The sequence below is a fragment of the Cervus elaphus genome, chromosome 10, assembly GCF_910594005.1.
Source record: "Cervus elaphus chromosome 10, mCerEla1.1, whole genome shotgun sequence".
NCBI classification, from domain to species: Eukaryota; Metazoa; Chordata; class Mammalia; order Artiodactyla; family Cervidae; genus Cervus; species Cervus elaphus.
Genome location: NC_057824.1, coordinates 22,270,153 through 22,295,560, shown reverse-complemented (window position 1 = coordinate 22,295,560; position 25,408 = coordinate 22,270,153). Strand labels below are relative to the sequence as shown.

Here is a 25,408-nt window from a genome sequence, read left to right as displayed (position 1 = left end):
CCGTGCTAATGACTCTCCCTTCTACTTGGAACACAACAGACCTGCATCATTGGGGTTTATTTGTTATGTAATTAGGGTAAGCATTAATATGCTTATCTTCCAATTAAAAAAAACAACCCTCAAAACTTACTAGTAACTTCTCAAGGCTATCAAGGTTAAAAAAAAAGAGGAAAAACTGAGAAACTCATAGACCAGAGGAGATAATGAAACTGGATTGGACCCTGGAGCAGAAAGAGGCCCTGAGAAAAAGTTGGTGAAATTCACAGGGAAGTCTGGAGTTTGGTTCAGTTCAATGTACTAAGGTCAGCTCCTCAGCAATGACAATCCTGGTGATGTAAGAGGATAAGACTGGGGAAAACTGGGTGAAGAGCATGTGGGATCTCTTTGCTCTGTCTTTGCAATTTCTCTGCACATCCAAAATATTCCAAGATAAATGTTTATTTAAAAATAAAACCTGTGGGAGAGGAGAGAACACTCCTGATTTTTATCCTACTCAAGATACAAACGCCTGCAACATTCAACAAGGAGACCAAGGACTGTGCCGACAATTTGTCTTCAGAAGGCAGATGGGACACACAATAAGAATTTGTCTTCAGAAGGCAGATGGGACACATGATAAGAAGGAGACATCATGATCTGAGAACTGGGGACAACCTGGAGGGGCAGGCATCCGAAGCAGGCTACCGCTAGCTTCCTTCTCCCAGAGCTGCTGGGAGGCAAGCTGCATGCATGCTCAGTCGCTAAGTCGTGTCCGACTCTCTGCAACCCCCCGGCAGGACTGCAGCCTGCCAGGCTCCATGGGATTTCCCAGGCAGGAATACTAGAGTGGGTTGCCAGTTCCTTTTCCAGGGCATCTTTCCCCACCCAGGGATCAAACCCACGTCTCCTGCATTGGCAGGCAGGTTCTTTACCACCGAGCCACCGGAGAAGCCCATTGAGGGGGTGGATAATAATCCAGTGTTTGGAGCTGGACTGACGTAAGAAAAACTTAAAGTGGTCCATTTTCAAGGACAACTAGCCTAGAGGGACAGCCTGCTGATGTAATAGCCATTAGGATACTTGCGTGGGAAAATCCAGATGAAGGGGGAGTAATAAATCCAGGTGACTTTCTCAGGAAGACTGTTAACCCCATAGTATGCAACCATGAGGGACTGGGGGAGGGACTTGCGTGCCAAGAGGACAAAAACCCCACTGTAATGACTCTGGGCGTGCTTGCCCCCCAGACGCCTGATCTGACAGCATCATCATTAAAGCCTTGCTTCTCGTCGCGCCTTGTGTCTCCAAGTCCACCCCTTGGGTTTGGGCCGGTGGGCTCTATTTCCCACATCTGACTTGTATTCAAGGGGCTGCGTGACTTGGCTTCTCTGAGCCTCAGTTTTCTCATCTGTAAACTGGGCTTCACCCTTTCCTTCCTTGTGGGACCTATGGAGGAAGGTCTCCTGAGATCATACAGGCAGGGTGCTCACTAGGCTATGCCGCCTGAACTCAGAGAGGCAGAGAGAAATGGAAGCATCTGAGAGGGACTGCATATAAAAGCAGAGACATTACTTTACTGACAAAGGTCCATCTAGTCAAGGCTATGGTTCTTCCAGTAGTCAGGTATGGATGTGAGAGTTGGGCTATAAAGAAAGCTGAGCACTGAAGAATTGATGCTTTTGAACTGTGGTGTTGGAAAAGACTCTTGAGAGTCCCTTGGACTGCAAGGAGATCCAACCAGTCCATCCTGAAGGCGATCAGTCCTGAATACTCATTGGAAGGACTGATGCTGAAATGCCAATACCTTGGCCACCAGATGCAAAGAACCGACTCATTGGAAAAGACCCTGATGCTGGGAAAGATTGAAGGCAGGAGGAGAAGGGGATAACAGAGGATGAGATGGTTGGATAGCACCACTGACTTGATGGACATGAGATTGAGCAAGCTCTGGGAGTTGTTGATGGACAGGGCAGCCTGGTCTGCTGCAGTCCATGGGGTCGCAAAGAGTCGGACACAACTGAGCGACTGAACTGAACTGGGGTGGGGTCACAGCATGAGCTGCTGGCCATTTGGGTGCGGGGTGAGCAGAGGTAAGGGAGAGGGAGGGGCAGGGTGGCCATTCCTTGGATAGGGCTCACTCTCCAGTGCCCTTGAAGCTTTTAGGCGAATTACAAGGGCTTTTGTAGTTTCCTTGTTTATGGGCAGCAAACCTAGCTCTGTGTTTCCCCCAGCGGTCCCTGTGGGGATGGCTTGGGCCCTTCTGGCTTCGGGGGCGAGCAGAGCGGCTCCAGGGCTGATCAGCTCCCTGCCCATTGCTGAGCTGTCCTCCTGGGCACAGGAGCACACGCTGGAGATGGGAGGAGCGCCAAGAGGACAGTTTTATGGGGGTGGGTGGGACAGCAGCTCCCTCTGTCCCCAGGAACTCTTCCGGACCCCTAAGTCCCTAGTCTGGATTGCATCTTCCATTAGGACCAGTTCTTGCCAAGATCCCCCGGGGCTTACCCGGCACCAACAGGCGGTAGTTGTGCTGGAAGCTGCAGACCAGCCGCTGGCTGAGCAACATGGAGGCCATGGTCCCCTCCGCTGGGAACAGAGACCCCTGTCACACGCTCCGGCCCTGAAAGAAACCAGAAACTCAGAGTTAGGCCGACAGAGGCCACGCCCTTGCTGACCAAGTACCCCACTCCCCACCATTCCCCCACATGGTGGAGAAGGTTCTGCTAATATCAGATCCGTTGCTTTCATGCAGAAGGCACACTCTATTTTTTATGATTTTAAAAAATTATAATTTATTTTTTTAGCTTTGCTGGGTCTTCCCTGCTTCGCAACTAAAGGGCTTTCTCTAGTGGTGGCCATCAGGGCTACTCTCCAGTTGCGGTATGCGGGCTTCTCACGGGAGCGGCTTCCCTTGTTGAGGAGAACAGGCTTTAGGCGTTGTGGCGTTTGGCCCCAGTCGCTTCCCGGCATGTGGGATCTTCCCAGACCAGGGATTGAACCAGTATCCCCTGCATTGGCAGGCAGATTCTTAACCACTGGACCATCAGGGAAGTCCTACACTTTATTTATTTTTAAAAAAATTTTTGCGTGGTTTGCGTGATCTTAGTTCCCTAACCAGGGATTGAACTCAGGCCATGGCAGTGAAAGTCCAGAGTTCTAACTACTGAACCACTGGTGGAGGCAGCGGGTGTGGGGGGGTGGTCCCCAGAGTATTTACACTTTGAATCAAAGTCTGTTCACCTTGTGTGTTTTTTTTTTTTCAATAAATATTTTCTTAGTTTATTTGGCTGCACTGAGTCTTAGTTACAGCATGCAGGATCTTTAGTTGCAGAATGTGAATTCATAGCTGTGACATGTGGGATCTAGTTCCCTGACTAGGGATGGAACCTGAGCCCTCTGCATTGGGAGCTGGAGTCTTAGCCGCTGGACCATCAGCAAAGTACCCCACGTTGTGTTTTTCTTGACCTGTATCTAGGTAGGATTATTACACCCACTTTCCAGATGGGAAAATAAAGAGAGAGGACAGGGTTGGCTGGAGGACCCTCTGTGGGCAAGCTGGCGAGAGGGCCTCGTCCACCTGGATAAGTAAAGCAGCCTGCGTCCTACATGATGGAAAAACTCAGATGGAGCAAACTCCAGGGCAGACGTCCTGGTGACCGCTCAGTGGGGGAGGCCAGGAGGCCCCCCGCCCTGTTCACACACAGAATGTTGGTGGCTGGGTTGCTGGGAACCCTGCAGATCCAGGGCAGTACCCGGGGCCCATTTTGAGGGGTGGGCTTCTCCAGCACGACCAACCATCCCGGGTGTGTTCTGGACCAAGAGGGTTCCAGGATGTGGAACTTCCAGGTTTTGCTTTTTTTTTTTTTTAAGAATTCACAAAAACGGCAATCACATGAATATAGGATGCCTTCATTTTATTATTCTTTTCTGATTCTCATTGAATAGGTATTTACTTATTCATTCATTCATTTATTTTTATTGGAGTAAAGTTGTTTGACAATGTTGTGGTGGTTTCTGCTATGGTGTGGCATGTATGTGATTAGTCGTGTCTGACTCTTTGTGACCCATGGACTGTAGTCCACCAGGCTCCTCTGTCCATGGGATTTTCCAGGCAAGAATACTGGAGAGGGTAGCCATTTCCTTCTCCAAGGGATCTTCCTGACCCAGGGATTGAACCTTGGTCTCCTGCATGGCAGATGGATTCTTTGCTGTCTGAGCCACCAGAATCCTCCAGGATGGAAGGGACTGTGTTTGTTTTTTTTTTTTTTAAATGTTGTAACAGAAGGCTTTTATGAAAAAATATATCTTGCATGTGGACAAAGATTAGAAAGGAACACATAGACACACAATGGAAACCACTATTATCTGGAAGCTTAGAAAAGGAGTGATTTTGAAATTTTCCATCTTTTGCTGAAATGTTATTATTTCCCTTTGCCACCAAAAAAAAAAAAAAAAAAGTCAAAAGAGATAGGGTGGGAAATACTAGCAACTCCAGGTGTGGGAAAGAAATAAGTGAGACCAGAGGACCCCCAGGGCAGTGCTTCTCAAACTAATTGATCATATCCCTCTCTAAAAACATATTGATGCATTCAATTAACGTGTGTGCATGCTCAGTCACATCTGACTCTTTGGGACTCCCACGGACTGTAGCCTGTGAGGCTCCTCTGTCCATGGGATTCTCCAAGCAAGAATACTGGAGTGGGTTGCCATTTCCTCCTCCAAGAAGTGACTGTTTTGAAGGGTATTTGATTCCCCTCAATCTGCTCAACCATCCAGGGAGTAGAGTATCTCCCCATTTCCAATATGAGGAGATAGAAGTTCAGAGAGGTCATGGTATTTGGCCTTCATCACAGGATTGCTTGGGACTGCCTAACCCCAAACCCTTGCTCATGACAACGTGGATTAATTCAGTGACTAACAAAACACCTAACTATAGAAGCAAGGGGCTTGATGAATACAAATGATCCTGTTAAGAGAGGAAATCTTGCTGCTTTTCACCTGAGAAAATATTGAGGAAAGCATGGTCTTGGAAAGCGTGACCATAAATTAACTGAGAAACCAGACTCTTTCTGTGATAACTCAATGGATTTTTTGATCAATTTCAGAACAGCCAACTCAATGCAAGCCTGTTAATTTAGCAGCCTGCTAACTAGGTAATGCTAGTGGTAAAGGCCTGCCTGCCAATGCAGGAGACGCAAGAGACTCAGGTTCAATCCCTGAGTTGGGAAGATCCCCTGGAGAAGGAAATGGCAACCCACTCCAGTATTCTTGCCTGGGAAATCCCATGGAGCCTGGCGGGCTGCGGTCCATGGGGTTGCAGGGAGTCAGACACAACTCAGCGACTAAGCACAACTACACAACGAGGCAGAAAGAGCGATTGCTGTCTCTCTTTGAAGACTGTTCGTCTCAAGTGGGAGCACTAAGGACTCCACACCATTCAACTGTCATTAGGTGTGCGTTTGAAAATTCGAGAATCTCAGAGAACTCGAATATTCACATCTGAGTGCTCCGCAAAAGTGAAAGTCACACCCGTACACTTTCAATTACAAAATGTCACATTGGGAAATATATCTCGCTGACATTTCAGTGGCCCGCAGTTGAAACTGACCTTATAACGAAACCTGATCTCTATCAGACGTTAGTTCTCAGCACAATATATTTCCAACAATCAGAGGAGTTGATGTCATTCATTCAGTTTCTCTGGCCCACTAATCCAATCAACAAAATTAATCAGGTACCCGTTTCACGAAAGGCACTGCATTATCTAGACACAGGCGAAAACAAAGATGAATAAAATGCTGCTCTCTTTCTAAAGCTCATAATTCAGTGTCAGAGGAATGAGGGGGAGAAAACAGGAGAATTTCATGTAGTAACTGCTTTACCCATCATGTCAATAAATCCTTAAAATAACCTGGCAGGATATGTAGATGAAGAAATGCCCAGTTCACTGTCAACAGCTAATTCTGCATAAGACAGAATGGAATCTGTACCTTTGCTGGTATAAACAAGCTGCCAGGGGAACAGAGAAATTAATTCTAGGTGTGTGTGGGGGTGCTGCCCCTTGAAAAGCTGCAAGGTTTCAGAAGCCATAGAAAGAAAGGGGAGGTAATGAATGAAGAAATGAATGCTAAGTTGCTTCAGTCATGTCCAGCTCTTTGCGACTCTATGGACCGTATCGTGCCAGGTTCCCCTGTCCCTGGGATTCTCCAGGCAAGAATACTGGAGTGGGTTGCCATGCCCTCCTCCAGGGGATCTTCCTGACCCAGGGATCGAACCCTCATCATTTATGTCTCCTGTATTGGCAGGCAGGTTCTTTACCACTAGGGCCACCTGGGCAGATGAACTAATGCTCAAAGGCATGAAAGGATGTGGACTGCCCGTGGACTCAGGCATGATATCTCAGAGCAGTGAAAGGGAAGATGCACAGAATTAGGTCCCAGGACTTCCCCAGGGGTCCAGTGGCTAAGACTCCATGCTCACAATGCAGTGGGCCCGGGTTCTATCCCTGGTCAGGGAACTAGCCCCGAAAGCAACTGTAACATCCCACATGCTTCAGCAGAGATTAAAGATTCTGCATGCTGCAACAGACCCAGCGCAGCCAAGTAAACAAATATTAAAAAAAAAAAATCCGCTAATTGCCAGATGGAACCCCCTAGAGACGCTCTGAAGGAAGGAAGGTGCCAGTTGCTCCCGTCTTATCCAGAAGGAACCTCTTCAGCCAAGTCCCAGAGGGCAAGGAGGGAACAGATACTCAGCATGTTAATGAGATGCTGGGGTCATCGATGAGTCGGGGAGGGGGACTTGCTGGGATGAGCTGAGTGGAGAACATCAGGTGGGGTGGGAGTTGATGGTGAGGAAGAAGCCAGGGACCAGCTCCTAAACCCCCAGCCTTAGAGCTGGTGGTTTGAGAATTACGGGTCCCTCAAAATGTTAAACACAGGATTACCATATGGTCCAGCAATTCCACTTCTAAGTACACACCCAAAAGAACGAAGATGGCAACTTGAGGGAAAACATGAACACGCGTGTTCACAGTGGCACCATTCACAATCACCAAAAGGTGGAAACAGCCCAGCGTGCACCGATGGATGAGCAGATGAACGCCATGTGGCTTGTCTGTGCCATGGACTATTATTCACCATAAAAAGGGAAGAAAGAAGCACTGATACAACATGGATGAACCTTAAAGACATTGTAAGTGCAGGAATCCAGACATAAAAGGTCACCTATTGTAACATTCTGTTTATGTCTGAAACTTCGAGAATAGGTAAATCCAGGGACATCCCTGGTGGTCCAGTAGTTAAGAACCTGCCTGCTGATGCCGGGGACACGAGTTCGATCCCCGGTCCGGGAAGATCCTACAGAGCAACTGAGGAGCAACTCAGCCCTCGGGCCACAACTACTGAACTCATGCTCCGCCACAAGAGAAGTCGCTGAGATGAGAAGCCTCCACACGGCAAGTAGAGAGTAGTCCCCACACTCCGCGACTAGAGAAAAAGCCGGTGCAAAGCAATGAAGACCCTGCTCAGCCAAAAACACAAATAATAATTAAAAACAAATAAAATTAGTGAGCAGGTCTGAAATTCGTGTTAAAACAGCAATTTAATAATAGTACTCCCCTCCCCCAACTCTGAAGTCACTGAGTCACTGCCTGTCCACCACAGCCCTTGTTTGGCTCTGGAATCGAAGACACACCCCACTTTCGCCTCGGTTTCTTTGTGTGCAAAATGTAGGTGTTGGACACGTTGTTTCTAAGGCCCCTTCTGACCTTGAGAAGCATCTGGGGTGCAGTTTATGGAGAATTCCTTGCAGCACTGCTCCCGGCCCCCAGAAGTGGTACCAGCCTCCCCTCCAGCTGGGTCCCCCTGCCACTCTCTCTGCAATCTGCTGCACATCTGGAAAAGGGATGGGGTGGCCTGAGGGATCCCAGGCTGGAGGGGGAGCTTTCTGAGCACCAGCCTACCCTGAGGCTTGGGACCAATGCGGGGGAGAAATCCTGACTCTGAATGGAAAACAGGCTGCTTGCCAGGCACCCCTGGTCCCTGAAATCCTTGTCTTTTTGGCCCCACCATGTGGTATGCGGCATCTCAGCTCCCTGACCAGGGATTGAACCCATGCCCTGTGAAGTGGAAACACAGAGTCTTAACCTCTGGGCTGCCAGGGAAGTCCCCACTTAATGTACTTCTTGAGATCAACTTGCTTTTTAAACTTTCCTATTTAAAATTACTTTTCTACAGCTGGTGGTAGAGAAGACTCTTGAGTCCCATGGACTGCAAGGAGATCAAACATTCAATCCTAAAGGAAATCAACCCTGAATACTCATTGGAAGGACTGATGCTGAAGCTCCAATACTTTGGCCATCTGATGCCAAGAGCCGACTCATTGGAAAAGACCCTGATGCTGGGAAAGATAAAAGGCAGGAAAAGGGGGTGACAGAGGATGAGATGGTTGGATGGCATCACTGACTCAACGGACATGAGTCTGAGCAAACTCTGGGAGACAATGAAGGAGCGGGAAGCCTGGCAAGCTGCAGTCCATGGGATGGAAAAGAGTCGAACAGAATTGAACAACTGATCAACAACGGCCCTTATGAATCACTCCCCAGCATCCTTCCCTCAAAGTTTCATTTGCTGCAAATAAAAGTGATTGGGGAAAGAATGTAATAAAATCAAGGCAGGTTGTCAAATTAAAAGCTGGATGCGGTTCACTGCCCAAGGTTTCTCCGGCCTCTGCAGGGCCCCATCTTCTGCAGAGGGCCCCATCTTCTTGCTAGGATGGAGACGAGCAGCTCTCAGACAGGTGTTAAAAGCAGGCTAGCATCAGACAGGAACTTTTCTCCTTGCCATGATGAGAACCAAAAGAGAAATTTCAATCAATCAATAAACTAAAGAGAATAGGAACCATCAAGCACAAGGTAGGTGGGGGGTGACCTTTGTTTCAGACACGTGGAGCCCCTACAAAGAATCTGTTTCTCAGTGAGCGTTTCAGTCAAAACAAGTTGAAACCCTGGTCGCACCAGATACTGGAGTCCTTGGGTTTCCACCCACCGCTTCCTATCCCGGTTCCTTTAATTAAAATGCTAATTAGTTCTCTCTGCTGCCTCTTATCTTCCTGGTGCATTTGGAGGGTGGGCTGGGCAGAAGCAATGTTTAAATCAATAGGGCGAGAGGAATTCAGGTGAAAGGGCAAAAAAAAAAAAATCTTCGGATTTTTTTCTATGAATAAAAAGTCATAGAGAATAAAAAGACACAGGTGCTGGGAAAGAATGAGGGCAGGAGGAGAAGGTGGTGGGGGAGGCGGGCAGAGGATGAGATGGTTGGATGGCATCATCAACTCAATGGACATGAGTTTGAGCAAACTCTGGGAGATAGTGAAGGACAGGAAAGACAGGTATGCTGCAGTCCACGGGGTTTCAAAGAGTTCAACGTAGCGACTGAACAATAATCACAGTATTGCTTGCTGCTTATGGCTCACCTATTGTGTGCACCATATCTTCTGTGTGACATTTTGTGTCCGCCTTGGGTAACAGGCTGAGGTGAATGACTCCCCACGGTCCTGGGGCTCAAAAGCCAGTGATTCTGACCCTTGCTGCCGGTGAGAATCAGGGGAGCTCTCCATCTATGAAACTCCCTCCCTTGGGGACACCCATGAGTGTGACCTGGGCATTGGCGATGCTCCCGAGGCAGGGTTACAACCACCTTCCTAAGGGGTAGACGGTGGACCCTGCGCTCGACCCAGGTCTGCACTGCCCCCAAGTCCTTGGAAATGGCTTTGAAAGTTAAACATTCCAAAGATGAAAAAGTAAGAGTAAAAAATGAAGACCAAGGTGGCCCTTTGGGGAGCTGGGGTGCAGGGCGCTTGATGTGAAACCAGCCTCTTTTGCCTGCTCTGTGACCTTGAGCACCTTGAGGAACCTCTCTGGGTTTCAGCTTCCTCCTCTGTAAAACGGGGACAAGAACAACTGCACCTAACTCATGGCCTAGCTGAGGGTGAGCCGAGACCCGGGACTTGGTCCCTGCTGTCCACAGCCCCAGTGCGCGCTGCAAACAATCATTGAATACATACTAAACACTCCAAAACCATCCCATGAAGACGGACTCATCTCTCTATCATTTGCATGTGTCACTGGCTGGAGGTGGCACCCCTGGACTTCTCTGAGGCCCCCCAAACACTTGTTCTCATTCTTCTATCTGCTCTTGGAACGGAGACAGAAATGCTGGCAGAGGCTGGGGACATTCCTTTCCCTGTCTGCAGCCCCAACTGCTGGCTTTTCCACAGACTCAATGGGACACAATGACGGGCTCAAGCTAAGTGGGCCTCCATTGTCAAGGCCAGGGGTCGCCATGGCAACCAATAAAGCCAGAGGCCTGGCCTTTGCAGATGGCTAACAGGGCCCCATTCAAGGGTCTGTGACGATGGCCTCGGGACAGAAGGTTTTATCTCGGACCTGGCTGCCCTCCTCCAGCCCCCCTCCCCACCCCAGCTTTCTCTGCAAAACAGACCCTGGCTCTTCCTCCCTGCATTCATGAATTCATGATTCCCTATAACCTGCTGGTGGAACACCATACAATCATTACTGACTTGCAATAAGGGGAGAGGAATACTGCTCTTAGAAATCGACAAGAGTTGACTCCTAAGACAGACCGAGCGTGCAGTTGAGAAAGTAATGTCAGCCAGAGACTGGGCCCAAACGTGCCCTCTAGTAGCTTGATGACTGGGCAAGTTGCTCAGTTCAGTAATTCCCTAGTGGTCCAGCACTCTCCCTGCCGAGGACCCAGGTGAGGGCCTGGATTCAATCCCTGGTCGGGGAACTAAGATTCCATAAGCTGTATGGTGTGGCCAAAAAAAAAAAGAAACAAACAAACCCCAAAAGGTTGCTCAGCTCACTGGGACCTCAGTTTCCTCATCTGTGAAATGGGAAGAACAAAACCTACCCACATAGTCACGAGGCACAGAATTTGGCCAACTGAAGCCCGCACACAGGATGTAGAAGAGACCACTCCTCGCAGGCCACATTCTCAGTTTCCAAACAAACCTCCACCTTGTAGGGAAGGCCTTTCTTCCACAGTCTAACGTCCTGGGAGGGACCATGTGCGCGTGCAAATCTCTGGCTCTGCTCAAGCCTGAAGATCTAGCTTCCACGAGACAGAAGCTGGCCTGCCCCAATCTCTCCATCCTTAGGTTTCTGTCTCCCAGTTCACCTGCCCGCACTGCCCCAGCCCCCGAGGCTCTATCAGGAAGAAGATGTGCGTGCTCAGTCACGAAGTCCTGTCCAGCTCTTTGTGACCCCATGGACTGTAGCCCGCCAGGCTCCTCTGTCTATGGAATTTTCTGGGTAAGCATACTGGAGTGGGTTGCCATGCCCTCCTCCAGGGGATCTTCCCAATCCAGGGATGGAACCTGTGTCTCCTGCATTAGCGGGCGGATTCTTCACCATGGAGCCTCCTGGGAAGCCCCAGGAAGAACAGGAAGTCAGGAAGAATAAGGTGAACTTAAATCCCACAGGCAGGCAGCATGGACATGGTGTCTCTAGAATAGAGTGAAGGGAGAAAAGAACAGACAAGGCTTCGAATCCAAGCTCCCAATGGGAGAGTCAGAGGCTTCGCTCTGGAGGCAGGACACAAGCGGAAAGACACGTCCTGGAAGTGCTGGGTGAGTTTCGGATTTCTGACCCCACAGGGAGCGGGAGTGAGAGAACAGAATCTGGGCTGGGAAAGATCTGTGCCAACGCTGAACAAGCCGGCCTGGGCCAGCGGACTGGAGGCTGTTTGCTCAGTTTCATGAGTGTTTACCAGGTGTCTGTCCACTGAGCACATGCTCTGCTCTGCCCTGGGGACCCCAGCATTCCCGCTCGGGGTGAGGGCGGAGGTGGGGGGGCGGCAAAAACCAGCAGATAAAGTCCGCCTGATGGGAGGAGACATGTTTCCTGTTCAGAGAAACCAAATCGTTTTAAGGACTCCAGGAACTGCTGAGGGTGCAAATACCACAGCGTGTTACAAATGAGCCATTTATTTTCTCCCAGGTCTGCACTGAGGGCAACTTGGAAACACGTTTTTGGTGATCGGAGTTACCACATATGCCTGACGGTATTCCTGTAATCCCTTAGAAATGCCTTAGCTTCAGAAATTCAAAGGAGCTGATGTGTGATGGAGGGTTTGCTACGATTCAGTGAACAAATGCCTGGTGTGCCAAACATGACCCACGCTATCTCATCTACTCTCCAAATGCAAATTCTACTCTTGCCATTTTTTTCAGGTGAGGGAACAGGCTCAGAGAGGTTCAGACACTTGCACAAGGACACACAGCCAGAGATCGTGGAGCTGGGTTGGAACAAGGGCCCTCTGGGCTCGAAGACCAAGATCTGGGAATATTACCAGTTTGGTGGTTGTGGTCCTCACCCAGAAACCTCATCAATCAACTGAGACCAACATACACTTCCTTTACAGGGACAAAAAAACTTAACAGCTGTCACTGTTTGCAGTCTTCCTGAAGATCTTCATCTCTTTTTGTTTGTGTATTTCTTTTTTTGGCTGCGGCATGTGGACATTTAGTTCCCTGACCATGGATTGAACCCACACCCCTGGCATTGGAAGCATGGAGTCTTAACCACTGGACTGCCAGGGAAGACCCAAGAAAGTCTTTATCTTTTGGCCTTGCACTCATTTCCAACCTCAGCCCACACTTGGCACTTTGCCTACATCCCAATTCTTATCCCACCTTCCCTTTCAGGGTGCAGAGGACTGAATTCCACAAAGCACTCTGTCCTGGTCTGGGGACTAAGATTCCACATGCCATGTGGAATGGTCAAAAGGCAAAATTAAAAAAAAAAAAATCAATATATGACCAAGAGTTTGCCTACCTTTCCTTGCTTCCTAATTCTTCTAGTCTATGCTTTCAAAATTTTGGTACAGGAGAGACAGCGAAGAGGAGAGGAGATCCAAAGACAGATTCATGAAAAAGCCCCCAATGCATCATCTTCTGAACCAGTCAAGCTGTTGACTGGCACAATGGCCATCAATCATGTGACCCTGGCCAAACAGTAAGGCTTTCTTTTTTTTTTTTCATTTATTTTTATTAGTTGGAGGCTATTTACTTTACAATATGGTAGTGGTTTTTGCCATACATTGACATGAATCAGCCATGGATTTACATGTGTTCCCCATCCCGATCCCCCCTCCCGCCTCCCTCCCCATCCCATCCCTCTGGGTCTTCCCAGTGCACCAGCCCTGAGCACTTGTCTCATGCATCCAACCTGGGCTGGTGATCTGTTTCACCCTTGATAGTATACTTGTTTCAACGCTATTCTCTCAGAACATCCCACCCTCGCCTTCTTCCACAGAGTCCAAAAGTCTGTTCTGTACACCTGTGTCTCTTTTTCTGTTTTGCATATAGGGTTATCGTTACCATCTTTTTAAATTCCATATATATGCGTTAGTATACTGTATTGGTGTTTATCTTTCTGGCTTACTTCACTCTGTATAATGGGCTCCAGTTTCACCCATCTCATTAGAACTGATTCAAATGAATTCTTTTTAATGGCTGAGTAATATTCCATTGTGTATATGTACCATAGCTTCCTTATCCATTCGTCTGCTGATGGGCAGCAAAGTAGGGCTTTCTGAATGCGTGTTGATTTCCAAGATCCTCATGCCAGTCTCATCCACCTCCCACTACGCCCTCTGCAGTCTGGCAGCATCTGAGACATCAAACGTAGCCTGTCTGTTTAGGGAGGCTTCCCATGGTACTAGAGGGCAGATGGCTGAAGCTCTTAACCCTACAGCTTGCAATGCATTGTTGAGCTTGTTTATTGAAAGGAGGGGGGGCCCCAGGACAAAACAAAAAGAGCGCCAAAGAAAGGGCTGGGACCTGAACCTGGGGAGGAAGGCTGATCCCAGCTGCTGGTGATTATCAATGTGCAAGGTAGTGTCAAGCAAGTGCAAAACATCGATCGCCTCTCCTGTCTTTTGTCCACATAGAGCCAGATATTCAGAGTAAATAAAACTGGGATGGGGGCTTCCTTGGGGGTCCAGTGGTTAAGACTGTGAGCTTTCACTGCAGGGGGCCTGGGTTCTATCCTGGCCTGGGGAACTAAGATACCATATGCTGCATGCGTGCATGCTCAGTTGCTTCAGCTGTATCTGACTCTTTGTGACCCCATGGACTGTAGCCCACCAGGCTCTTCTGTCCATGGGATTCTCTAAGCAAAAATACTGGAGTGGGTTGCCATGCCCTCCTCTAGGGGACCTTCCTGACCCAGGGATTGAACCCACGTCTCCTACAACTCCTGCATTGCAGGCGGATTCTTTACCACTGGGCCACCGAGGTAGCCTTGTATACCTCGTGGCACAGCTCCCCCCCACCGCCAAAAAAAAAAAGACAAAAACCCAAAAAACCTGGGATGGAATTTATCCTGGTTGGCATGCTCCCTGGAGGAGAATCCCACCCAGGTGTCCAAACCTCCTTTGGTTTCTATCATCAGCAGTCATTCTCCACCTTACTTCTACTTTACCTCCTGTTGAGAAAAATGCCTCCATTTTATGCCTTTAGACAATTTTAGGAAAACAAACTTGCTAAGTAAAAAAAGCACATCTCTAACATGATACTCCTTGCTTCTGTTCAGTCCCTTGGTCGTGTCCCACTCTTTTGCCATCGCATGGATAGCCTGCCAGGCTCCTCTGTACATGGGATTCTCTTTTAGGCAAGAATATTGGAGTGGGGTGCCATTTCCTCCTCCTCCAGGGGATCTTACCAACCTAGGGATCAAACCCAAGTCTCTTGCATCTTCTGAATTGGCAGGCGGGTTCTTTACCATTGAACCACTGGGGAAGGATACTCTTTGAGACAAGTACAAAACCCCCAGCCATCCTCCAGGCAAAAAGGTAAGGGTTGTAGGAACGAATTAAAGGCTTTATATTGAAATCATCTTAGTTTTTCATACAACATGGGTGCCCCAACATTCCCTGGCTCCCTGCTACCCCCAGGATAAAGCCCAGCTGCTCATCCGGGTAACCCCCCACCCCGCTCCCTCAACCTGTATGTCCCGCCCCGCTCCCTGTCCTCTGGGCGCAGACTCACATACACTCTGCTCTTTGCTGCCTACAGGTTATCTCTCACGTGATCTTGTCTGCTGGATTGTCCTCTCTGCCCCCTCCCCTGTGGGTATTCCCTGAATCTTGGGCGCTTTTTCAGAGTGGCCACTTCTGGTCACCTACTCCAAGAAGCCTTCCTGACTCTCAGTTCAGGGTTAGACGCCACTCATCTGTATTTCTCCAGCAATCTTTTTTTTTTTTTGGCTGCACCTTGAGGCATGCGGAATTTTAGTTCCCCAACTGGTGATGGAACCCACGCCCCCTGCTTCCCACTGGAGTGCCAGGGAAATCCCAGCAATCATTCTTTTCTTTTTTTTAACAAAACATTTCAGGGGAATTCCCTGGAGGTCTAGTGGTTAGGACTCTGAGCTTCCACTGGAGGGGACCTGGGTTCAATCCCTGGTTGGGGAACTAAGATTCTGCAAGCTGAATGGTGTGGGCCCCCCTGCCCCAAGAAAAAAGCAAACACACAAGACGAACTTAGCTCTACCTATCACCTTGTTCCAACTGTTAATATTTGTCATGATTAGATTAGCCACGGATTTATACACATATTCTTAAGCATGTTCACCTGTACTGTGACAATCTGTTCACAATCCCTGTCTCTGCCTTTAGCCTGTGAAATGCATGTATTCACTCATTCATTCATTCACGGGTCTGCCATCAGGCTCTGCTATTTCCTGACTGCCTGTCACCTAAAGACACAACAGTAAATCCCAAAGACCCAGGTGAGGGTGGTGGGACCAGAGAGCAGAGCCCTTGCTCTCTATTCCGGCTGAAGAGACAGACAATAAATAAGTAAACAAAGAAGATAATTTCCCATTGTGATGAGAGTCATTGGCATCCCTTGACAGGGAGCGACCGGTTCGTTTATACCATCACCTCCCCACCAAGCAGCACGTCACATGCTGGACGCTCTGAGCACAGGGTCCCTCCGAGGCAGCCTGGGTTCTGTGGTCACTATGCTAATAGTCCTTTCCTCTCCCACCCCTCGAAAGGGGGACGTGAAGGGGGACCAGGGTGACTGAGGACCCACCCCAGCGGCTCAGGACTGAGACACAACCCCCTCTCCCAACCCCCGGCCCCCACAGTCCACTCCTAGGATGACTTTTCAAGTGTGCGAACATCCGGTTCACAAAAGGCCATGAGGGAACGGATAAACACTCCCAATCGAGGTTCTTTCTTGATCACCTTGAGGAGTTGCCCCCAAAACTTCAAGCCGTGAGAGCGACCCCCAACAGACAAATCACAGGCGCCTGTTTCCAGCCTTTGGGGATGGGCTTTGCAGGCTCTGGTGAACTCCTGGGCTTATGGGCTCCGACCCCACTGCTGTATGTTTCTCTGGAGGTCTTTACGGCATGCTGAGTAACTGGTTCTCAGCTGAGTTGTGGAGGGCAGTTCTGCTGGGAAGAGGTGGGATAAGATGGCCTCTTACCACACCCCCCACCCAGCCTGATATCTCTGCAGAGACTGCTAGGGTCTAGAAAGCAAGCCAGGCCTAGGTGTGGAAGAGAAAGACCCCTCTAGGGTTAACCATCACTGGCTGAGGCAAGGATGCTGGGGTTACAAGAATCACAGTAATAGTAACAACAATAAACATTGTTGATATTTGGGATCACTTGTGTGTGTGTGTGTGTGTGTTAGTTGCTCAGCTGTGTCCCACTCTTTGTGACCCCATGGACTGTAGCCGGCCAGGCTCCTCTGTCCAGGGGACTCTCCAGGCAAGAATACTGGAGTGGGCTGCTATTCCATTCTCCAGGGGATCTTCTCGACTCAGGGATTGAACCCAGGTCTCCTGCAGTGCAGGCGGATTCTTTACCATCTGAACCGCCAGGGATCACTTGCTTTGGGTCAAACCCTGTTTCAAGCTTTTACACATACCAGTGCTTTTAATTTTTAGAACAGCTCTCTGAAGCAGTTACAATTACCATCCTCTCTTACCAAAAAGGACATGGAAGTACAGACAGGTTAAGTGACTTGCCCCCAAACACAGAACCACTAAATAGACGAGCCAGGCTACAAACCCAGGCTGGCTCTAGATCCAGCGCTCTTAATCTCTACACCATAGTGAAGATGTGAAGTCACTCAGACTCAGACTGAAAGTGGGCAAGACTGCTACCCTTCGTAATTTCCCCAGAAGGGAGGTGGTAGAGCAGTGGCATTGTGTGGATTTTGGCTGGGGCTGGAATCTGGCTCCGCCTCTGTTTTCTTAACTGGAAAATGGGTATGACAGAGCTCCCCCATCCCGAGGCTGCTCTGAGCATTATATAAGGCAGTCCACGGACTGAGCTAGGCAGAATGACCAGCATGTGGTGGGGCTTCAAAGCGTCTCAAACCTACAGAAAAGTTGCAAGTTGCTCAACAACCACCTGTAATCGCAGAATCACCAACCATTAACAGTGAGCCACACACGTACCTATCCCATCTATCAATCAGTCTATGTACTGATTATCTCTCTTTTGAATTCTTTGAGAAGTACTTGCAGACTCTGTGATATTTCATCTCTAAATCCTCCGGCCTGTACATTCTGAAAACGAGACTTTGTCTCATAGAACTTCAGTACAAATGACCTGAGATACAGATATGTCACCTTCAGGAAATTCACCATTGACATAATTTGTTGCTGTTTAGTTGCTAAGTCATGTCCGACTCTTTTGCAACCCCATGGACTGTAGCCCCGCCAGGCTCCTCTGTCCATGGGATTTCCCAGGCAAGAATACTGGAGCAGGTTGTCATTTCCTTCTCCAGGGGACCTTCCCAATCCAGGGATAGAACCTGTGTCTCCTGAACTGGCAGGCGGATTCTTTACATAATAGTATCAAATATTTTCTATATTCAAATTTCCCCATTTGTCCCCAAAACATCTCTGGCGGCTCTTTCTGTTTTTCAAACTTCCCCTGGGAACCACTCATCACTGCACTTGGTTGTGCAAGGCTCTTTCATCTCTCTCTCTCTCATTTTTTTCTTTCATTTCATCTCTTTTTAACCTGGGACCATTTCTCAGCCATTTTGCCTTTCATGTCACTGATATTTTAAGAGTCCAGGTTGGTCACTTTGAATGTCTTCCTATTTTTCTGACTCCTTGTAAAATTAACTGTAGCTCATGGGTAAATGCAGAAAGCGGTCTACAGGGTACCTGATGTCAGAGGTGCAGGGAACTTGGGGGCCTGCCGAGGAGGACGTAGGGCATCAGGTCTACCTGGGTCTAAGAGGTTCCCGGAAGCAGTGACGGAGGATATTTAAAGGTGATTAGAGCTTTGGCAGGTGGGCCAGGGTGGCGGGGCCTCTGCAGACAGAGGCCGTGGCGTAGGGGAATGAGGGCAGCGACTTAGAATCACAAGTAACAGCGAGGCCTCGAGGGCGAGGTGCTGAATAAGCAGGGTCTGTGCCTACGTGAACTGGAAACTTCTTGAGGCTGGTCCTTATCTTCGAATCTGTTCTTTCCTTCAAGATGCCAAGGGCACTGCCCAGACCACCAGCAGCGTTCACCCACAGATACTGGCCGCCAAGCCTCCCAAACACTCAGGAGCGGAGAAGCACAAAGAATTCCCTTCCAGGGGGCGATGCGGCCGCCTGCCCTCACTCACCAACTGCTCGATCTTAAGCGGCAAGTTGCCAGGGTTCCCACATCTTGCCCTGGAAATCAAATCTCCCTTTCTCAACCTGCTTGCCTCTTGAGGCCTGGGCTGCTTTGGTCAAAAAATACAAAAGGAACTTCTAATCGACCACAGAAATGAACACTGTGAGCATGCTGCCAGCCAAAGTTTCCCATACCTCCTTGTCATAAGCCCCCCACATGTCAAGCAAACTCCTCCTGTCTCATGGAGGAAGAAAGCGAAATGTGCCCTGAAGGGGCTCCCTCAGCCTTCGAGTTCCAAAGAGGAAGTTGTGTGTGTGTACGTGTATGTATGTATATGTGTGTGTGTGCACGTGTGTGCTGTTTTAGCCCTTATGACAAAAGGCAAGGATCTCTTGGGGGGGTTGAGCAAAAATGCCCTTTCAAGGTGACCCTCACTTCATTTCCTAGGGCCAGAAGGCAGATGCATTAAGAAGTGGTTCTGTCAACCTACTGATGCAAATTCAATTCCTTGCTTAGCATTTTAACATCCATCTTTGTTTATCTTGTTATCATGTGAAAGGGGCTCATACATCAAAAAAAAAGTCAACTATACTTCAATAAAAAATTAAAATAGGAGGGCTCATCCTGCCACGTTCTCCTCGCAAAATATCCTTGAAAAATCTGTCATGCAGGTTTGTGTGTCCTTCAGATAGAAAGTCACCCACAGGCACACTTGCCCATGTGCCACGGGGTACACACTCACACACCCGCTACCACAGATAACAGTGACACACCTCCATATGTCAGCAGATACATGCAATACGTGCAAATACATGCACACACACACACACACGTCTGCACTCACAGTGCCCGGTCGTCAGGGTCCTGCAGCAAGCCCAGCTCTTGCCTGCTTACAATGCCTCCTCTATGCCATCCTGCAGAGTTTCAGGGACGCGGCCAGCTGGTTCATCCTAACAGGCGCCGCCGGGTAACAGATCCCCCCTTAGGAGGATGCTCTAGACTCCCAGGCTGTCCCCAGAACATTGGCTCAGATACTGGAGGGGGAACAGGGAGCCTCCGAAGCAAAGCAGCTTTGGAAAAGGATGCGCTCAGCTGGCTCCTAGCAAGCGCTTAGAGGAGAGGGATGGGGAGAAGGTGAGGAGGAGGGAAGGGAGAGACAGCGCGTGAGGTGGAAAGATGGATTCAGAGACAGAGGGAGAGAGATTTCCGCACAGAAGCAGAAAGGAAAAGATCCACACGAACCACCTGCTCTAGGACTTTCTGAAATAGGCTGCTTTTGTCGCGTTGACCCCTTCCAGGAGCCTCTCTCTTGATTTTTCTCTAGCCAGCTCAGGAATTCCTGAAGCTACAAAGCACAAACCCAAGGCTGCGGAAGACTAAATGGCTTCCCCTGGACGGTGGCGGCAGAAACAGCCTGTGTCGGGGCCACAGCCCTGAGGGGCTCTGAGGGGCGCCAGGTCATCTCCAAGACCTCCGGGGCCAGGGGGAGGGGCGGCTGCCCTGGTCCTTACAGTCCATCTGACCCCCCTCTCTGGGAGGGGGTCTGCGGGATTACTCTAGCCTCCCCATTACAGCCCAAGCTGGGGTCAGTGCCTGTCCAAAGAGGGGCCCAGAAGAGGGCGTGGCAATGGTCACAAGATGGGGAGGTTGAGTGGGGGGAGCCCAGAGCTTTCCATCACATGCTGCTCATCAGTTGCCATGACGACGGCAGGGAGGTGGGGTCGCCCAGACCGGAGGCTGCAAGAGAGACGGGTTGGTTCTAAATCACCGTGACAGCGCTTCAGTTGAGCTATTACGCCGTTGCCATGGCAACCAATGCGCTCAAATCGCAGAGGAAATCTATAATTATTACAAGCCAGATACTGGCGAACTTGGGGCGGTAATCAGCACGTTGGGGCAATTCAACCTGAACTTTGGGGGTGGTGTGGGGGACAATGACCCCTGCCCCAGCCCCCAATTCTGGGAAGAATAAGGCCAGAGGAGTCTCAGCAAGGCAGAGGCAGTTGATGACACAGAAAGGAAACCTGCAAGGATCTTTTGGCGAGATGAGGAGTAAACACTCAGTGAAACCACACGAAAATGTCAACATTTGACCATTGGAAAACATTTCCCCTGAATTTATTATGGAAATTCCCAACATACAGCAAAGATGAATTTGACTCTGAATACCTGTCCACCCACAGCCTGGCTTCTGCTGTTAACGTTTTTACCATAATCACTTCATCACAGCATCTACCCCTCTCTCCATCCATTAACCCTCTTGATTTGTTGATGCATTTCAAAGTAAATTGCAGACATCAGTACCCTTCCCCCTCAAGTGCTTCAGCCTGCAAAAATTAAATATTTGATCATTTTTAACAACCAAAACAGCAATTCCACCTGATTCAATCTAAATAGAATAAAATCTAGATTTCTGTCTGTCATCTAGCTGACCATCCATCCACCTACCTATCTTTTCTTCTATCCATCCACCCACCCAGTCTCCCACTCATCCTTCTATTTATCCATCCATCCTCCCACCCATCCATCCATCTATTCATCCACCCATCCATCCAGTCTCTCACTCATCCATTCATCCATCCACCCACTCAGTCTCCCACTCATCCTTCTATCCATCCATCCATCCATCCATCCATCCACTCATTCATCCATCTGTCCATCCATCTATTCACCCATCTGTCTAACCATCTATTCACTCATCTATCTATTCTTCCATCCAGCCACCCACCCAGTCTCCCATTCATCCATCCATCCATCTATTCACCCATCTATCTTTTTTTTTTTAAGGTTTCACAGTTTTATTGAGAAATAACTGACATACATCACTAAGTTTAAGGTATACAGCATGATGGTTTGATTTACATATACTGTAAAATAATCACTGTAGTAAGTTTAGTTATCATCTATCATCTCACATAGATACAATAAAAACTTTCCTTAGGATAAGAATTCTTGGGATCTGCTCTCTGAACAACTTTCCTGTGTATTATACAGCAGTGTAAACTATCATCATCATTACACATTTCGTCCCTAGTATTTATTTATCTTATAGTTGGAAGTTCATAACTTTCAGCTGCCTTCCTTTAGTTTTCTCTTCCTTTACCCCATGCCTCTGGCAACCACAAGTCTGACCTTTTTTTCTATGAGCTTGGTGGGTACTTTTGTTTTAGATTCCACATATAAGTGAGATCATACAGTATATGTGTTTCTCTGTTTGAGTTATTCACTTAGCAACATGCCTTCAAGGTCCATCTAGGAGAAAAATATTTGTATAATACATAATTAACAAGTTTCACATGAAAAGGAAATAGAAAGACAATGTTCAGATTTAGATATATATGAACCTCAACTCAAAACTAGTATCAGAGTATTGATTTCAAAAAAAAATATTCAAATTATATCAGAAATGTTTGGAGATCATTACACAAATCAGCTTTTCTACATACTTCCAGTTGCCTTCACCCATCTATCTTTTCTTCCATCCATCCACCCACCCAGTCTCCCACTTGTCCACCCACCCATCCATCCATCCATCCATCCATCCATGCATCCCTGGGAGTGCTCATGTGCGCTCATGGTTTCCACACATGATTCCCCATCCCTGAATCTTCCTCTTTGTTCCAACCAGAGTCCTGCACATTAAGCTCGATACATTTCCAGCTAAAAACCATCATTTCCCCCCCTTCACCGCTTCTATTCCATTCCCTGTGTTCAGCATCTCAGCAAGTAGAACCACTGTCTACCCAGTTATTCAAGCTGGAAACCCGAGACACAGCCTTGCTCCCTCCCTCCCTCCACTAAGTACTACGCCCTGGCATTTTCCCTCCACCCCAGCTCCAGCCTCCACCCTCTCCTCTTTCTCCTGTCCCAGTTGTGGTCCCCATCGTGTCTTAGGTGGACGGCGGCCCCAGCCTTCTGATTGGCCTCCCGGCTGCCACCTCACTCTCCCTCTGCTTTCTCCATGCTGACTGATCATCATGAACTACCTGATCATGCTGCAGGGGGCACACATTTCTACAAATATCTGGGAGAGCAACCGATCAAAATCTAAGCCAAAGAAGTTGCAAAGGAGCAGTATGGAACAATGTCCCGTGAGCCCCCAGCAGCTCTTAGATTTGGGTATCACACTGGTTTGAGACTTAAGTGAACCAGTGCGTCTGGGGAACATGGCTTTATGAGCAGTCACAAATGTCAACACTAGCTCTTCATGAGAAATGTCTTCCCGCTTTGTGAGCCTCCCCAGAAAACACACAGCACCCCCACTGCACCCTCAGGGAAGGTCAGCCCTGCAGGGGCTAGTTGGTACTAGATGATGGTCTTCTTCCCTGTTCCAGGATGACGGCAGAGGGTGTGTTAATTGCTCAGTCATGCCCGACCCTGCGACCCCATGGATTGCAGCCCGCCAGGCTCCTCTGCCCACGGGATTCTCCAGGCAAGAATACTGGAGTGGGTTGCTATTTCCTTATCTCTTGAGTCTCCTGCATTGACAGGCGGGTTCTTTCACCACTAGCGCCATACATAACCAGAGGGTGAAGCAAACACTGGAATACACCTCGGAGGTGTGGCAAGTTTCAAGGGAGCACGAGGGCATTGACAGGAAGACACCTGGTCCGAGGTCATGTTCGGACCTTGCAGGGCCCCCGTGCCTCAGTCTCCCCAGCTCTGCAAGGGGCTGACTATACCTTGCAGGGTGGTTCTCAAGATCAAAGGTGGTGATGGAGGTGAAAACAGCATGCTGAAGCCATCTTGCTACACCCAGGGAGTTACCTTCAGATCTACTCAGCCCACTTCTTTTTGTTATTGTTAGTTGTTTTAAAATTATTTATTTGTTTTTGGTTGTGTGGGGTCTTTGTTGCTGCGTGGGCTGTTCTCTAGTTGTGGCGATTGGGGGCTGTTCTCCAGTTGCAGCGCGTGGGTTTCTCGTTGCAGTAGCTTCTCTTTTGCAGAGCATGGGGTCAGTAACTGTGACGCCGGGACTGAGCTGCCTCGCAGCATGTGGGATCTTCCCAGACCAGGGATCGCACCCCTGTCTCCTGCATTGGCAGGTGGATTCTTCACCACTGAGCCACCAGGGAAGCCCCAGCCCACTTTTTTTTTATAGTTGATTTACAATGTTGTGTTAATTTCTGCCAAATAGTAAAGTGATTCAATTACACCTATATGTGTGTGTATATGTATATTCTTTTAAAATAGTCTTTTCCATTATAGTTTATCACAGGATCCTGAATATAATTCCCTGTGCTATACAGTAGGGGCTTGTTGTTTATCCATCCTATATGCAATAGTTTACATCTGCTGATCCTAAACTCCCAGCCCTTCCCTCCCCCACACCCCTCCTCCTTGGCCACGACAAGTCTATTCTCTATGTGTGTGAGTCTGTTTCTGTATCACAGATACATTCATTTGTGTCGTATTTTAGATTCTACATATAAGTGGTATTATACGGTATTTGTCTTTGTCTTTCTGACTTACTTTGCTTAGTATGACAACCTCTAGCTCTGTGCATGTTACAAATGGCGTTATTTCATTCTTCCTCGTGGTTGAGTAATATTCTGTTGTGTACATGGACCACATTGTCTTGATCCATTCAACTGTTGATGGACATGTAGGTTGTTTTCCTGTCTTGGCTATTGTAAATGGTGCTGCTGTGAACGTTGGGATGCAAAGGAGTGGGATGGCTGGATGGCATGGAAACTCTAGTTTTAGGGTTTTTTAGCTCAGTTCAGTCGCTCAGTCATGTCCGACTCTTTGCGACCCCATGGACTGCAGCACGCCAGGCTTCCCTGTCCTTCACCAACTCCCGGAGCTTGCTCAGACATGTCCATTGCGTCAGTGATGCCATCCAACCATCTCATCCTCTGCCGTCCCCTTCTCCTCCTGCCTTCAATCTTTCCCAGCATCAGGGTCTTTTCAAATGAGTCAGTTCTTCGCATCAGGTGGCCAAAGTATTGGAGTTTCAGCTTCAGCATCAGTCCTTCCAATGAACACCCAGGACTGATCTCCTTTAGGATGGACTGGTTGGATCTCCTTGCTGTCCAAGGAACTCTCAAGAATCTTCTCCAACACCACAGTCCAAAAGCATCAATTCTTCAGCGCTCAGCTCTCTTTATAGTCCAAGTCTCACATCCATACACGACTACTGGAAAAACCACAGCTTTGACTAGATGGACCTTTGTTGGAAAAGTAATGTCTCTGCTTTTTAATATGCTGTCTAGGTTGGTCACAGCTTTCCTTCCAAGGAGCAAGCATCTTTCAATTTCATGGCTGCAGTCACCATCTGCAGTGATTTTGAAGCCCCCAAAAATAAAGTCAGCCACTGTTTCCATTGTTTCCCCATCTATTTGCCATGAAGTGATGGGACCGGATGCCATGATCTTAGTTTTCTGAATGGTGAGTTTTCTTAAGGAGCCTTCATACTGTTCTCCATAGTGTGCTCAGCCCACTTCTGAATGCCCAACACCCCTAAGCACCTGGAACCAAAGCTGTACCTGTCGCTTTTGTCTGAGCACCTGTTTTGTGTCTAGGACCAAGGTAAGCACTTTTCCTATGTAATCTCTTTTAAGCCTCAAAATGACTCCTTTCTGTTAGGAATTTTCCCTCCTATTTTGCAGATGTGAAAGAGGCAAAGAGAGGTTAACAAGCTTCCCTGATAACCTACAGAGGGGTGCTACCCGGGTACCCCCAAATCTTTCTGGCTGCAGAGTCCATAATTTTCTCATTCCTTAATCATTCCTACTTCTTAAATCAGAACTTTGTGTGTGTGCAA

The 25,408-nt window shown here is 48.5% G+C and overlaps 1 protein-coding gene across 3 annotated transcripts in view; it reads right to left on the bottom strand.

Moving 5' to 3' along the window:
* ABAT (4-aminobutyrate aminotransferase) overlaps positions 1-25,408 on the bottom strand; it is an 85,860-nt gene that overhangs the window by 38,392 nt on the left and 22,060 nt on the right. For 2 of the 3 annotated variants that reach the window (XM_043914282.1, XM_043914283.1), the window contains one exon: positions 2,479-2,593. In XM_043914282.1, coding sequence (XP_043770217.1) covers positions 2,479-2,548 — 70 coding nt within the window. In that variant the 5' untranslated portion in view covers positions 2,549-2,593. Of the gene's footprint in view, positions 1-2,478; positions 2,594-19,486; positions 19,623-25,408 lie in introns of those variants that run through there. The other variant, XM_043914284.1, reaches the window with a different exon arrangement.